Source organism: Fringilla coelebs, assembly GCF_963513975.1.
Source record: "Fringilla coelebs genome assembly, chromosome: 6".
In the NCBI taxonomy this organism is placed as follows: Eukaryota; Metazoa; Chordata; class Aves; order Passeriformes; family Fringillidae; genus Fringilla; species Fringilla coelebs.
The window spans coordinates 43,698,082-43,714,773 of record NC_140034.1 but is presented as its reverse complement, the minus strand read 5'-3'; the positions used below and the strand labels follow the sequence as shown (position 1 = coordinate 43,714,773).

The following is a 16,692-nucleotide window of genomic DNA, read 5'->3' as shown; positions in this document are numbered from 1 at the left end:
GGAATATAGCATTAAGTTTTAATTAGCTTTAAGTAACTGCTACTGCTAATTATTAACATCATACATTTCACTAAAGTGCATTAAAATAAGAAAAAATTCTTATTACTTCAGTAGCTTAATTAGCTACTGTATTATGTCATATTGTAATATATCAGAAGCAGCAGTACATGCTAGCCATGTATTGAGAAATTACATTAAAAATGCAGATAATTTTAGAAATGGGGAAAATTAAATTAAATTGGAAGTAATTTTTTTTTTGCAAACAGAACATTTTATACAGTGCTTTTTTAATTTTAACACTTTTCATTCCATTTCTATTTTTGACCCTCATGAATTTCAAGGAGAAGAAAATCTAATCTCAGTCCTGGGACTTTTCATGAGATTAAAACAAAAAGTGTGGTGCCAAATGCAAACAATTTTCCTTGTTTCTACTCACTTATGTTTTTTTGTGGTTTTAGATGAATATTTCCAGAATACTCATGGGTTATGTTGCTCAGGGAAAACCCCTGAGAGAAAGGAATTTCAATAAAGAGCTTGTTGGCCATACTATTGTGATTTATTTTTATTACCACTTCTTGAAGCAGTATCTTTTTGTGTTTTTCCTTTTTTTTTTTTTTTTTTTTTTTAACTTCACACATGAAAGAATGTTTCTGGCAAAGGGGAAACTAGTAAAATCCTCAGGGTGAAAGTGTCTCATGTGGAGTGTCTTGAGAGTCCAAAAGAAAAGAGGGCTAACAATAGAAGCAAGTCTGAGAAGTTGGGTAAGTCATGGTTAGGGAAGCAAAAAATGTTGATCAGCTGTGGGAATCCCCAAACCTCGCTGCCAGAGCCCTGTGCAACAGTGCAGGAACTTGTTGCTGCAGCAGTGAAGAGCCACTGCTCTGAAAAAGCACAGGCAAATGTTCTGGTTTCCCTGTGGAGACTCTTCCTTAGGCTGGCATCACACAAAGCAGGTCTGCAGCAGAGCAGGAATTACAGGTCCATTTGTTAGGCAGCCCACAAATGAATGGTGGACAATACCTGACCTTTACAAAGGGTCTCTAGCTGGGATTTCTGTTATCTGAACATTTCCCATCACTGTGTCTCTCTAGCTTTGCTAGGATCCGCAGTGAAGCCTATTAAGCTATCAACCAGAAGCACAAGTAGCTAGTAAGGACTGACATGTAAGGTGATCTGGATCTTCTTTTCCAGGTTCCCTGGCTACCAGAGAATGTGCACATTTCTGGGCAAGTCAGATTAGAGCTGCAGTACAAACCAAGGAGGATGTAAAAACCTTTGCAAAATCAAGATGTACATTCAAGCAATATTGGCACAGCAGAACTGCAATTGTGAAAATCAAATCGTGGCTTGAGAGGGGAAAAGTTCGAGCTGCATCTAAAGTCCTAATGAGGATTTGAAAAGATCCTAAAGAGGATCCTCCATAAAGACCCATACAGGCAGATTCTCACAAAGATTGGAATTCTCACAACCACATATGGAAACTGCACATTGGAAATCCCCAGCTCAAGCTTCTTATTAGCACAGGGCTGCTGGCTTACCCCTGGCAGGGGCAGGGGGCAGCTGCAGATTCATCTTCCCTTCCCTGAGCTCCCTTCTGTACATGACATGCTAAAAATGAGTTTTTGCTCCTACCTCCTTGCCAGCCAGCCTAATTGCCCAGCTAATTGCCCCCTCACCAGCCAAGTTAATACACAAGCTAAATTCAATGTTTGAATTTCCACCAACAGAAATATTTTGGAAATTTAATAGCACAGCTGTTCTACTAAGGCTGCCTGAAGGGAACTCTTACCAACTTTTCTGGAGCAAAGATTGATTTCATCTTCTGCTGTTTTATTTTAAAGGTCCAGATCCAGATGATGTCATCTTTTTGCCAATTACACTCCTGTGTCAGCTGTGTCCAGTCAGCTGCATCCAAGAATACAGAATGTCAAAGCCTCTGGGCTCCAAGAAACATCTCAGCTGGCACTTGACTCCCCTTGGCTTCTGGACACCGTGCACATGTGCACAGAAAGCTTTTGCTATTTCATCTCAAATCTGACATCCCAATTTGTGGAGCTCTCTTCATAAGGACTCATTTTGATTTTGTGGTTTTGACTTCCCCACTCACAGTGAGAGCCACAAACACAAGTGTCGAGCCCACAGCCGGACAAACACATCATATGATGGGAGAGCAGCTGGCTCACAGGATGGGCACAGAGGGTTACAGTGAATGTGGTGACATCAGATGGTCACCTGTCACCAGTGGGGTTCCACAGGGCACCGTCCTCGGCCCTGTGCCCTTCAGTATCTTCATAAATTACTTGGATGCAGGACCTCCTCATCCAAGGTGAGGAAAAAGTTTCATAGAGACAAGTTTTGAGAGAGCTGAGCTGTTTACTGCTGTGTTGGTCTTCAGACCATCAAGCCCTACTGAAAACAACAAATCATGGAATAACTTGTATTTAAGTAGAGATTCTTAGTGATCTACTGTCAGCATCTAAACAACTTTTGATATTTCAGAGCATTTGACCATGGGCAGATTCAACCTTGATGTTTGAAGACAATAAAGCAAGTAAGATGGGTGTCGCACATTAAATATTATTTTGTTTCCCGGTCAGAATTCATAAATGAGCTCATCTTAGCATGTCACAGCTGTAGCCTAAATCAGAGCCTGAGCATCATCCTCACATTGCATATTTAACTTAGTAAATATTGTGCTTTCTTTGGTTTTGGCAGCAGGAGGCAGGAAGTTCTCAAAGTCCTTGTGTGGGCTCCTGAGTGCTGCAGCTCCTGATGAGAAGATATACAGAAAGAAGGTCCAAGGTCTTTATACAGGCTTTGTCCTTGTCCTTTGTTCCAGCAGGCAGAGAGAGAGCACCAAAAGTTAGATATTTCAGATAATTGCTTCAGGTTGCCTGGCCATCCACTGGCATAACAAGGCAGCACAGAGTGTGGAGGAGGTTCATGATGATGCGACCCCTACAAAGCCAAATTGCCCCTTGTTGGTGCTTAATTTGAGAAAGCTGTAAAAAGGCAAGTAGAGAAATGCAATGTATTTCTTTACACTTAGTTCTGTTCCAGAATAATAGACTCTGATATGGACTTTGTCAAGGGACCTGCAATGCCTCTATCTGCCTCAGTGGTTTCAACATCCCCATGCCAAACTCAAAGACAATTTTAAGGTAAGGACTGGAAGGCAGGGTGGGATACAGGTGGGTCCTGGTGATCTAAACAGAGGAGCTGAAACAGCACATGGGCCCATGTCCAGCCCAGAAACACCCAGTACCAGCTCAGCTCCTCCCTACCACCAACTTCCCACTTTTTGTGGGGTAGATTACATTAAGCCCCATCTCTGCTGCCACTCCAGATCTGAGGAAGTTCAGATGTCTATTCAAATCTATCTCAAAGTCAAAAAAATACAATTTATATATTTATATATATATACTATATAAAGATAATATATTTTTTATACACACGCTTTCTGTATGATGCATTTGTTTGCTTGTACTGTGTTCTCTTATCTCCCTGGTCTGTTTTCTTGTGACTAAGTTGAAAAACATCTCTGTAATGCCTAACAAAGAGCAGGAGGAAGAGAAGAGAGTTCACTTCAGTAACTCATGACTGTGTTTATTTTTCTCTTCTTTGAGGGATTTGTTTTATGACTCTCACTAAACTGTTTACAGAAAGTTCAACAGCTAGGCAGAAAGTCACTCACAAGGAAACTGGGCTAAATTAAAACAAAAATGTTGGTCAGTTTCCCAGAGGAAAGAAGGTTTTTCTCTGTTATGTCTGTTTTGCTCTTCCTCTCCACCCACATACTGGAGAAGTTCAAATGGGATAAAATGGGGGGGCTGGGTACAGATGAAAACTGAAAGAACTAAAGCTGGTCTGGAAGACAGCAAAATTCATTTATCCCTCAAAATTTCTGACTTTTTCCAATCTTTAGTTTGAGATCAGTGAGAAGGACACAAACCTACATAAACCAGAAGTTATGTGAAATGACAGTGTATAGCGACAACAACAAAAAAATTCTACTGCATTGACTTTCTTGAGTGTCCACCAGCAAGTGCTAGCTCTCAAAGAGAACTCAAAGACCTCATTAAATATTACCAAGTAACTGATCTTCACAGCATCCCATTCTGCAAGTGGAGAAACCAAGGCACTGGCTAGCTAAATGTCTCACCTGCTGTTGCAGAGGTGAAATGCACAGGGCCAACTGTAGAAACAAACACCTACATCTTGCCAAGCTATTGGATGGAAGAAAGGCTAAGGAAAGACTCCTGCTTTTGCATTTCATTGTTCCTATGAAAGACACACTTCGTACAGCGCATAGTATGTATGACACAGAGCTTCTTACACTGCCCATAGATTGGCTACCAGGACTCCTGAACCTGCCTCAGGGTTCTGGAGCAGGACAGGCAGCACCTCTCTGCCCAGCGAGGTGGAGGAGGCTTATCCTACAGAGTGCACGGAAGACATACAGCCTAGCTAGAGCAGAACTATAAATTATCCTTATCTTGCAGTTTTACAGCCCAAAGATCCAGCCACTCAGCAGCGTTACTCTTCCTGCTGCGCTGCTAAGTGGCAGCCACAGACTTCACAGCCTCAAGAACCCAGTATTGCTTTGGGCCAGTTAAGCTATGCAGTAACTGAGAGGCTTTCCTGTTTGTAGGTAAATTGGATTTCATTTAGTTAAAACACATTTTGATTCAAAAAAAAGCATCAAGGTATTTTTGATAAAGTTCATTGAATATAAAAATTTTCATGGCACTTAAACATAGGGCAGATTTGGTCCCTGAGTGTAGTCCTAAAATTAGAAGAGCTTGTTCAGAGTTCCTTTTAAATCACATGCAAGAACTATTGCTTGCTTCTGACCTTTTATTTGTTCCCTGAGAGAATGCTACATAAATACCAGATAAGTAAATATGTAATCAATAAGACATTTATAGAATGTTAATCACGCTTAGAATTTTAAGTGGGTCACACTAAAATGCAGAGGGCGCAATGGGGAAAATTCTCAATGTCACCAACCCTAATTACAGAAAAATCCTGAGCTTGGACCTTCAAAACTGGGTCACCTTCATGACTCAGATGTGTGCATGTGTGTGTGTTTTGATTTCTGCTTCACACCCTCCCAGATGTAAGAGTCCTGACAAGGAACATCATCAGTGTATGCATCACTGAAGCTGCAGAAACACAAACCCCTTAGCCCACTTGAGCCTAATTTAGGCTAATCATGAAAGTGTGCTAAGAACTGAACCTGGGCTCCTGAGCTCAGACAGGGAGCATCATTAATGCAGCTAGACCACATCCAACCTCGCCTTGAACAATTCCAGGAATGGTCCAGCCACAGCTTCTTTGGGTGATCCCTTCCTGTGCCTCTCCAAACTCACAGAAAAGTATTTATTTTTTTTTTCCAACCTAAACCTACCCACTTTCAGCTTAAAGCCATTTCCCTTTGTCCTATCAGTACACACCCTTACAAAAAGTCCCTCTCCAGCTTCCTCGTAGGCCCCCTTCAGCTACTGAAGGCCCACAACAAGATCACCCCAGCGCCTTCTCTTCTCCAAATTGAACAATCCCAACTGTCTCAGCCCATCTCCATAATGGGAAATCTAATGATCTTCATGTCTCTCTCAGGACTCTCTGCAGCAGGTCCATGTCTTTACTGTGACAAAGACCCCAGAGCTGGACAGGGCACTCAGTGGGTGGATCTCATAAGAGTAGGGGCAGCATCACCTCCCTTGACCCGCTGGCCATGCTTCTTTTGATTGGCAGGGCTACTCTCAATCTGTTCATCCCCCAGCCTGTGCTGATGTTGGGGGTTGCCCTGATCAAGGTGTAGCACTTTGTACTTGGCTTTGTTGAGCCTCATGAGTTTCCCATTGGCCCAATTCTTGTCCAGGTCCCTCTGGATACATCCCATCCCTCACGCATGCCAACTGCATTGCTCAGGTTTCAAGTGTAGCCAGGATGTCTCAAAGTCACCAGCTGAGGGCCCTCACTAGGTCCTCATCTCTCTAGCTTTGGTGTTTCATCCCACAGCTTGTCACAGGCAAGCCTGGCATTATTCCTCTCCTTCTTCAAGTCCAGTTTAAAGCTCTGCCACTGAGCCCCACTAGCTCCTGAGTGAAGACACTCCTCCTGCTTTGAGAACAATGAATCCCACCTGATGCCAGGCGCTATGTAGGCTATCCCCCTGTCAAGATCTCCAATGTTTTGGGAGTGACACCAGCCCCAGAGCCATGTATTTCATAAACTGGGCCCATCTGTTTCTTCCAATGTCACTGCTTGCAACTGGAAAGATAAGTGAGAAGATAACCTCTGCTCCATATTCCCTTATCTGTCCCAAGGCTCTGATGTCTCTTTTGATCCCCCCTGAACTGTGTTCATCAACCTGCCACACAGAAGAGCAGAAAGAGATAGACCTTACTCTTGTTTGAAGTCTGAAAGTGTCAGCCAATAACTCGTTCCCAACTGCAGGAATGTGTAGAACAGGTATTGCAGCCACAGTCAGTGCTTCCAGCAGAGACATCTGCTGGATAGAGCAAGGAGGAGTGGAAATCTCATCATCTGAGTCACTTAAAATTGGATAAAACAAAACCCTAGAGAATGTGGAAAAGGAAGAGCCCTCATGAGAGAGGAGTGAGCCTCGGTGTGGCCTGTTGCAAAGGACTACACTGTCCCGTGAGATGGAATTGTACCTGTCCCCAGAGGTAGGTTTGCTCCCCATATGTGCCTGGAGGTTGTATCCTGTGTCCTTCAGGATGTTGCACTTGTTGATGTGTACCCTGCCTGCTGCTGCACAGCCCTCACTGCCGGAGTGTCAGGCCAGGGATGCCCCTACAGACAAGCTCCGATGCCTGCTGTGGGTAAGAGGCAGACAGAGCAGAGAAACCCTGCACCATGCAGGCACAGTGCAAGGAGACTTCCCCTGGAAGGATCTGTGGGCCAAAGGAGGGGGACTGGGACTGCCTCACCTGGCAGCTGCATGTAGGGGCAGAGGACACCTTTAAGGAGGGGAGAGGCTGGGGGAAGAAAAGCAAATGTCCAGGGAATTCATACATTTATTTTGTCTGTGTCTTCCCCCTTCAGCACTCTTGGCAGCTGGAGACAGTCCTCTGGCCTTGGAAAGAACCCAGCTGCCTCTCCAGGCAACACATGAGCGAGAAGGTATTTGGGGGCTGGAAACTCAGTTTGCTGTTTAAGCTGGTCCTTTTCTCTGCTTCACATAGAGACCACTGAACATCTGGCTTTCCACTGGCACAGCTGGGGGTTTACCTCAAGACTAATTAGAACAGTTTCACTGGCAGTGGAAAAGCTGCAGTTTTTTAGGACTTGCTGAAAATTTTAAGAAGTGTCCTGGGTGTATTTTTGCAGTAGAAGCTGAATGTTATGACCATTTTTTTTTTCTTTCTGTGACAATAGGAACTCTACCTTTAGCCTGACCTTATTTTTCTAGTCAAGTCTGGTCCACTTCAGTGTTTAACAGGGCCCATCACACAGCTAAGTGCCTCGAGCACACATTAAAGTGATGATATTTTTAATAGTGATGGTATTTAACCCCTGGCACAGCTTACCAGAAGGTGATGGAGGCTCTCTATCTAAAGACAGGATCTTTCCAAACCATACATACTTCTCCACATAAAATCTCATGGCTTTGCAGGAGGGTTCAGGAGGAAAGAATGCCCGTGGGCTATTATCAAGGTGGTTTGACCTTCTCTCTTCTGGAAAGACACTAAATTTGGAGTTCTCCTCTCTGTTCTGTTCTGCTACTACAGGGCAGGTTCCTAGAATTACTGCATTGAATAATAGAGCTGTATTGAACAATATTCTTCACTCACATGTTTTGGCAGCCAGAAGAAGGAGAGAAGAAAAGTTATTGATATAACTGACATAAATATTGTAGGCCATGGTGCCTTAGCTTTCAGGACACCCTACTTGAAAGCAGAGGCTATTACTAATGTGTTATTTATCCTCTCATGGGACAATTAACTTTTCTCTCCCTGTATCACCTCAGCAGTTTCACTTCAAGAGGTCTTGAACCTCTTTACCTCCTGATCTTAAAAAAAAAGTATATTTTTAACAGACACAAATGGCTACTGTTTCCCTTCAGAATGGACTGTATTTGAGAGTGAGTGGTGATCTCCCAGAACTGTTCTAATGTGCATGCTGAGAGTTTCAGTGAGCAGCTCACCACTGTGCAGCTTTGCCAGTTCAGATCAGCCAAGGATTTCCCCCCAAGCCATGAAAAGCAAGGCCATCATGCCTGATGTTGCTCATATGAAAAATCCTCCCAATCATCATCTGTCTGGAGAGGCTGGATTGTATTTGTAAAATGGATGCTGCTGACCTATCAATTCAATTTATTTCATTCATGACAGCTCTGCAGAGTCTGCTTGTCAGAGACCCTGAGAATGTCAGTCTGAGCATAACACAAATGTCTTTCCATCTTTTCTGCTCACTTTTAATGGGGATGAGAAAATATCCCCTAAAAGACTTTGCATCATCAGGCACCTGACATATCTTACAAACACTTTCAAGAGCCAGGCACAAGAGCTCAAGTACTTACTCATTTATTGCTTTGATATTAAAAACAGAGTCCCAGACCACAGGGGAGATAGGTTCCATTCTATGCACAGAAATTGCCTAGCTTCATATTCTGCATAGTACATCAGGTTGAAAAAAAGTCCTCAAAAAATCAAAACAAAATAAAGCAAAACAAAACAAAAAACAAATCCATATATCTGAGAGCTTTTCTGTGAAATCAGCTACAGAGTCAAAGCAGCAGTAAAGCTTCCAGATTTCTCTATTCCAGGCTGAGACAAGTTTGTAAATACTTCCAGAAATTGCCAACACGCCTGCAGGGTAACATCTCTAAAGTACACCTCCCTGATATGAAATGCAGAGCACCTTAACTTCTTCAGCCCTCTCCCAGTCACAACCAGCTGCAAATCCTGCCCTTCAGTTGTCGGAATATCTCATCATGAGGGATGCATTTTTTAGGCTGAGAAATACAAATCCACCTTGACAGAGCCAGTCAGGCATACACATGGGCTATGCTGCTGATAGGTTTGTACCAAGCACTCCCAGGGTGAGAATAACCTACAGTGACACCAAGCAGATTTTTGCACACTGACTTGTTGCCTGTGTGGTTTATTCCAAACTCCCCAGCCTTCCCCAGGAGAAACAAGCTGTATTGGCACTAGCAGCATTTCAAGGGATCCCCAACAGGTACCTGTTGTAGGTAGCTTTGCAGGCACAACTCTTCACCCCTAGCCAGCTAGTCTAAGGAACTTCCTTGCAACAGGAAGAATTGAAAACCACAGGCTACACTGGCAAGAGGATCTGAGCCTGCAGCAGAAAAGGAGCCCTGCAAATCAACCATTTTAAGTTACTGGGGTGGGGAGAATAGATACTGCCCTGATGGAAGCTCCTGATACCCACATTCACCCCAACCCAGGGACTCAAATGCAAAGAGAGGAAATGCCAAGAGAGGAAAGCACAGCACTGAGGAAGAAGAGGCATGGTTTTGCTGCAGCCTGTCTGCAGCAGCTTTCACAGCAGACCCAAGTCCCCCAGGTGGAGGAACACTGTACCATGTACTCAGTGTCCCTCTCCCAACAGCAATCTCAAGAGGTCCCTTTAAAAATGGCTCTCACTAGTTTGGGAGTTCACTGGCACCAACTCACTGCCAGGAAGCAAAGGTGCTAAACAGGGTGGGAACAACCTATTCATGGACAGTTGAGGAAATGCTGGATAGAAAGAGAGATGTTTGGTAACCTGACTGATAAAGAAGAAAGAGTGCAGATAGGGCTGGAGAAGTACTCAAGGTGGGAACAAACTGTATAAAAATGAAATGCAGAAAAAATATGCTGGAGCAGAATAAAAGGACTCTATTCCCATCTCACCCTGGGATCCCGAAGCCCAGTGCAGAGTAAATGAAGGGCTTCATGTGTTGTGCAAGTGAGAGAGATCCCCATGTAGCAAGAGCTCAGGCTCAGCCCCTGCAATCTCCAGGAAAGGAGATCACAGCCCTGCTGTGGTTGATGTGGCAGTCACCAGACTCGGTAACTTGGCATTGAGATGTGTTAGGTGTGGCTTTGGGTATGCAACAAAACCAATGTTGAATAGAAAGTGTCTGTCAGTACTCAGTGAAGCGAGAAAAAATTTCATGAGCCTGGGAATTACTGGAGGGGACTGACTAATTTTGGTACTCCAAAAAAGTCTGCTGGGAAAAAAATTCCATGCAATGCCTCTGAAATGTGGGGGCAGAGGCGTTGTACTGAAGCCTTGAGCTGTGGGAGAGTATCACTCAAAGATATGCAATGTTAGCACAGGCCAGAACTTGCCTGAGCCAGAGGGTGCCTGCTCATGGCTGGAACAGTCCTCCCTGCAGCAGGCTACAGATGCATCCCCTCTGTCAGCTGCAGCTCCAGCCATGGAGGAGGCTCCCTCCTGCCCTGGAGAGCACTGGTACACCTCTGGGTGCTTTGGAGGTGCTAATAGTTTGGGGCTGTGGTGCAATGGAGACTCGCTCTGTGCCTGGTTTGCCAGCCTTCCTTGCCCAGCAGAGACTATTAGCTGAAGCAGGGCCACTCAACTCCAGCATAAATACAGTGTCCAGAAAAATAAAGTCCCCATCCGTTTTCCCATTACCCTAATCCTATCAAAGCCCATTAGAGTTTGGCATTTGTCTTGAATGCAAAATAATTTTCACTGCAGGGGAGAAATCCTCAAGTCTCTGTTCAGTTCCTGTTTCTTCTGCCTTTATTGGGAGGAATTGCTGTCTGCAATGAGAGAGACTCCACATCACTGAGAAGGTGGGTACTGGAGTGCCAGATGGGGAATGAGCAGAATAAAACCTTCACTAGACTAAAAAAAGTGTGAAACACCAGCAGTCAGGTATTCCGTGAGCCTCGCTTTGCCAGGCAGCTAAAATCAAGTTAATATAAGAAACAACATGGGGAAGCCAGAAATTATTTTGTTATCTTTTCTCTTGCTAGGATTCTGGGCCTGGACAGTAGCCAGCACTCCCTTCCCCAGTACAGGGCTGTCAAGCCTGGAGACTTTCTCCTTTATCTCTGAGCTGCTCATTGCAATGTCTGCAAAGCACTAACAAGACATCTGATTGACCCAAATATATCAGTGATCACAGTTTCAGGAATGCTTAACATGCTGTAAATTGAACAGTTTGGCTGATATTTAACCCTCTACCAATTGTCTGGTTTAAAAAATATTGCAGCTTGTCGGCAGGATTATTAGCCAGAGGGCTGGTTCAGCTAAACTCTGGCTTGTACTCCTTTCAAAGAGTGCAGTGAGGAAGCAGAGTATTTGGGGGAAGTGATGTTTTCCCAGCTATTGATTTAAGGGTGTAGTCACAGTATAGCCAGTTGATTAACTGCCTAGTTTACAAGAGACAAGCTGTAATTGAAATTAATGTCATGCATAACTTGGAGGTTATGTCCACCTTAATAACAGGAAATCTAGTGTCCTTTTCCATGGCAATGGTTCTTCTCTGGGGAGAAATCCCAGTGCAGACACTGGCAGCTGGATATTCACTAGAAGCATAATTCACCTGAAAGAAACACAAATTCATATAAAGCAAAATACATGTCCAACCTACGTACGGAATAAAATTAGTTTTTTGCTTTCAATAATTTTCCAGCAAGCTAGGAGTTTTCTTAAACCTATTTCGAGCTAGAAAGTGGCAGAGAACAGAGGCAATTCTGTGTCATTTCTTGGGTAAAAATACTGTTGGATAAAAGCCTCCTGCTCAGAGTAACGGTACTGTTCTCATCGACCACTGTGAAGTGTAGCAATCACCAGCTCCAAATCGCATACCTGGTGTTCACCGCGCAGCTCGTGTGGCTTCAAAGGGCGAAAATGTAAAGCGTCATCTGGCAATAAGGCTTCAGGGTCGGAACAGCACGGCACCCGAATTCTTGGGTAGCAAGAGGAGTGTTTGACAGCTTGTATTGCCTTTGAGGGGCGCCAGGCTGGTGACTATCTCTCATTATCATTCTGCCCCGTGCCGCCGGTGCCTGCAGCGCGGAGCCGAGAGCGGCAGGAGGTGCTGGTGCGACACGGCCGCGGCCGCACGGAGCGGTGGGGAGGCGCCCGCTGCGCTCTGCCCGGGAATTTCAGGCAGAAGACAGAGAAAAAGGACAGCGAATACAGCTTCTGCTTTTTTTTTTTTTTTTTTTTTTTTTCTCCTTTGCGTTGTTTGTAGTGGGGGTTTTTTGGATTTTTTGTTTGTTTGTTTTTGTTTGGTTTTTTTTTTGTGGTGGGCAAGCTCTGTGGTGTGTATAACTGTGAGTTGTTAAGGTGCATTAGGTGAGTTTGAATGTTTTTAACACAATTGTGAAAAATAAAGAGTTCCCTAATTCTTATATTAAAAGAAAACAAACTGTATTCCATCCAACCTGGAAGACTGGAGTGTGGGGGAAAAACGGAGTTGTTGTGATACCTCAGGAGAGCAGAAAGAGTTCAAGAGACGAGAAAGGGAATTTTTTTCTTTTGCGGTAGTTAAGATTCTGCGTGCAGTGGTTTTGCTGCACTGATCCAACTTCAATAACTACTTTGGAGGATAGCCACGGCAATGATGGCAGAAGGGAGAGGTGTTTAATCTCGTTCGGCTCACAAATGTGTTCTTTGCAAGAGAAGTCCCCAGTAAAATACTAAAAGAGCAGAGCTAAGCATCCTTGACTTGAGAAAGAAGAAAAATTGAAATGGGGAAAATAGCTACTCTTCTGGACACCTCACAGAGACACATCTTGAAAAGAAACGCTGGCTGTCGTTCCCTTGGGCAGGATATCCCGTGAGGGGGGTTAACCCCTCTCGAGAGGGTTAAAATGCCAGGAAAAGCTGGTCCGCAGACTCCGTGACACACTTGGCGCTCGAGCACCGCGCACATCCCAGTGTAAAAGGACGCGAAGGGCGCTGCCCTGCGTGCAGGCGGGCCCCCACCGAAGCGGGAAGAACAGGTGATGCTCCGTGGGGTCTCACCACCACGCCTCGGCCACGGTCACCGGCGGCCCTGCCCGGCAGGGAGGCCCGGCATCACGCAGCGCTGTGCGGGTGGGTCCGGTTCCGCTGCCGGGGGATAGGTGTGTGTCCGGGTGTGCACCGCGCGGTGCTCGTGTTTGCAGCGATCCCTTTGTGCAACCACCTGCCGGCTCCCGGCCCCCGCGCGGCCCCGAGGATCGGCCGGCGGTGAGGGGTGATGGAGCGGAGGGGGTGCCGCTCTGCCGCTGACCGCGGCGCGACCCTGCCGTGCAGCCGTGGGCGGGAGGCGGCGCGGTCGCGCCCGGGGCTCCGCGGCCGCCCGTGCACCGGCGCGGGGGGCGGCTCCGCTGGCGTGCGTACCGCCTTCCTCTTCCCCTTCCCCCTCCCCGCTTTCCTCCCTCGGTGTGCTGTGCAGGCTCCTTTGTGCTGCCTGCAGTGGCGGGGAGGAACCGGCGGGCCAAGGGCCCGCGCCGCAGCGCTCTCCCTTCCCGTGGGCGGGCGGCCGGCTCCGCTCCCACACCATCCGCGACCCTTCCGCCTCCTCGACGGGGCTCTCCGCCGCGTGTGGGACCGCCACACCCGCCGCGTAGGCCATCGCCGTTTTAAGCGGAGGGCCACGCCGGGAGACGGGGCGGGCCGGGCGCGCCCCCCCGGCTCCCCCACGTGGTGCGGTGCCCGTGTCTCCCGGCCGCCGCGGAGCTGGGCGCACACGGCGTGGGGCAGCCGCCGGGGCTCGCCTGCTCCCGTCGCCGCTCCCCGGGCGGCAGATCCGACCCGCGGCCATGCGCCAGAGCTGCGCTGGGCGGCCGAGCGGCGGGGCTGCACCGCCGCCGCGTCCCGCGGTAGCGGCGTGAAGCGGCCGGGAGGATGAAGCGGGCGAGGCGGGCCGCGCTGGGCCCCCTGCCCGTGCTGGGGCTGCTGCTGCTGGGCGCCCTGCCGGGGCTCTGGACGGTGCTACTGCGGCGGGAGGCGGCGGCGCTGCCGGACCCGCGCCCGCCCACCGGGCACTCTCCGGGGCGATGGGGCTGGGGGCGCTCCCCTCCGGTGCGGGGCGAGTCCGGCGGCGGCGGGCAGAAAACTTTTCGGACGCTGCTGGCCGTGCCGGCGGCGGCGACGGACCGGGAGGAGCGGGACGTTGAGGAGCGGCTCGCTGTGACCGACTCGCAGCCGCCGGCCGACACGGCCTCTCCGGTGGAGCGGGGCATCTTCTGGAGCCGCGAGCTGGAGGAGCAGGTGCCGCCGGGCTTCGAGGCGGAGGAGGCGGCGGCGTGGCTGTCGGCCGCCCGCGCAGCCCGCGTGGCCTCGCTGGAGCGGGGCGGCTGCGGGCGCAGCTCCAACCGGCTGGCGCGGCTGTCGGACGGGAGCCGCGCCTGCGTCCGCTACGGCATCAACCCGGAGCAGATCCAGGGCGAGGCGCTCTCGTATCACCTGGCCGGGGTGCTGGGCATGCAGGAGCGGCTGCCGCCCATGGCCCTCGCCCTGGTGGAAGCCCGCGGGCGGCAGTGGGAGCCGGTGCGCGAGGAGCTGCGCGGCTCGCACTGGGCCGAGGGCGCCGTGGTCAGCCTGACCCGCTGGGTGGACAATCTCACCGCCGTGGTGGCTCCCGCGCCCTGGGGCGCCGAGGCGGGCGCCGGCCGGCGGCTGCAGCCGCTGTCGGCGGGGGAGCTGGTCGGGCTGTCGCCGTCGCAGCTGGTGGAGCTGGTGCAGTGGAGCGATCTGATCCTCTTCGACTACCTGACGGCCAACTTCGACCGCCTGGTCAGCAACCTCTTCAGCCTGCAGTGGGACCCGCGGGTGATGCGCCGCGCCACCAGCAACCTGCTCCGCGCCCCCGACGGCGGGCTCGTCTTCATGGACAACGAGGCGGGGCTGGTGCACGGCTACCGCCTCCTCTCCATGTGGGACCCCTACAACGAGCCGCTGCTCCGCTCCGTGTGCGTGTTCCGCGAGGGCACGGCCCGCCGCGTGGCCGAGCTGCACCGCCGCCGCAGCGCTGCCGCCGAGCTGCGCCGCCGGTACCGGGCGCGGGAGCCGCTCTGGGCGCGCCTCGGCTTCCTCTCCGAGCGCCAGGCCGAGCTCCTGCAGGCCCGCGTCGACTTCGTGCACCGCCACATCGCCCACTGCCGCGCCCAGGCCGCCGTGCTCTGAGCGCCCGGGGCCGCAGCTCTCCGGCTTTCCTGCGCTCCCGGGCAGCGAGGCTGAGTTGCCCCGGCAGCGGCCGCGGGCCGCAGCTGACCCAGCCTGCAACCTCGGTGCCCCGTAGTCGCTTCGACTGCCGGGGACGGGGGAAGTAATGGGCTACCTGCCTGCCGGGGCTGTCGAGAGGAGCGATTTATTCGCTTTGTCAAGAACTCTGAAGATGCAGAACGCAATCGCTATAATTACGGCTCAGTTCCACTCCAGAACTCTGCCCTCAGAGTTGGAAAAATGAGAGGGTTCAGCATCTTCAGTTCCTTAACTCTCTTCGTGCACTCGCCCTCATAAGAGACCCCATAGGAGAGCAGTTGTCTTTTGTCTGAATTGGGGTCGAGTAACTTGTTTCCTTCCAACGAAGGCAGGCAGAAATTTTTTTATATATTATTCCTTTTGCAACGGCATATTTAAGTATGAATGTTGATGTTCAATAGACCAAGAACTGATTGCACAATAGGGGAGCCCCTAACTAGCGAAACTGCCCTATTTATGAAACTTGTTTCCTACCAGTTTTCTTTAACGAGAGTGAACCTTTCCACTGATTGTTAAATCTTGTTGATGAGAAGTGTATAGGAAGCCCATATTCTTAGGTTTTTTGTGGATTCATTGGGTTAAACTGTTCTGATTTTTAAGGGTTTGCTTGTAAGCATAATTTCATCTCACCAGTAAAGTAACTGACTAATGGGTGGCACAAGAAGATCTCCCATTTTTAAAAAATATTGCTAAGACTTTGACACAATAGTTAAAGTGGAGGAAAAACTGTTTCATGCACTTTACTTTGACTTTTTAATATTTTTTTTATAGAAGACCTTTTTATTTTACAAAGTCTGCCTTTTATGTACATTGTATATGTTCATAAACTTTTCTGTAACATACTAAAGAAACTGATATTTCAGTAAAGTGTGTTAATGTTTTGCCTTTTGTGGCCTGGATGTTTGCCTGAGCTTTGATAGGGAAGCACGCATCTCCTCGGTCTTTCCTGATGGGTGATGGAGGTCACCACTTCACAGCTTGTCACTCCACTGAACAGAATGAACTTTACTCGTTCCCTCTGAGACAAGGAGGGTAGAGTTAAGCTTTCAAATACTACTCTCATTCTTAGGTGTCCCTGAAAGGGGAAAAGCTCTTGGAGTGGCTGAAGTAGTGTGAGTGCTTCAGCTGAATAGACATTTATCTGGTTTTCAAAGTCTGAAATGGACTGCCTGGGCTAACCCCGAGATAACTGAAGCAGTTAGCTTCAGCAAACTGACAGAACTGGTGTGGGCTAGCTGCTGCCAGCCTTTTTGGGTGCTGGGACTGGATACCAACCTGGCACAGGTCATGTCAGTTGTTCCTGCTCCAGAGGCTTGTCCAGGGCTAGCAGTTGCTTTCAGTGGTGTTCATACTGTCTTCCCATTTTGGTTATCTTTGGAATGAAGGGATTGAGGCAGAACTGAAGAACAGGTGAGCTTTTTAATCATGCTAAAATAGTTGGTGGGGTTTTTTTTCCCTACAGAAGTTCTGTTCTAGGAT

General features: G+C 48.6%; 1 protein-coding gene across 1 annotated transcript; it reads left to right on the top strand.

Moving 5' to 3' along the window:
- Positions 1–13,854: 13,854 nt before the first annotated feature.
- FJX1 (four-jointed box kinase 1) lies at positions 13,855–15,135 on the top strand (the record flags this gene model as incomplete). Its single annotated transcript, XM_084207400.1, has 1 exon — positions 13,855–15,135. The coding sequence occupies one exon, from the start codon at positions 13,855–13,857 to the stop codon at positions 15,133–15,135; it is 1,281 nt and encodes a 426-aa protein (XP_084063526.1).
- Positions 15,136–16,692: the final 1,557 nt, after the last annotated feature.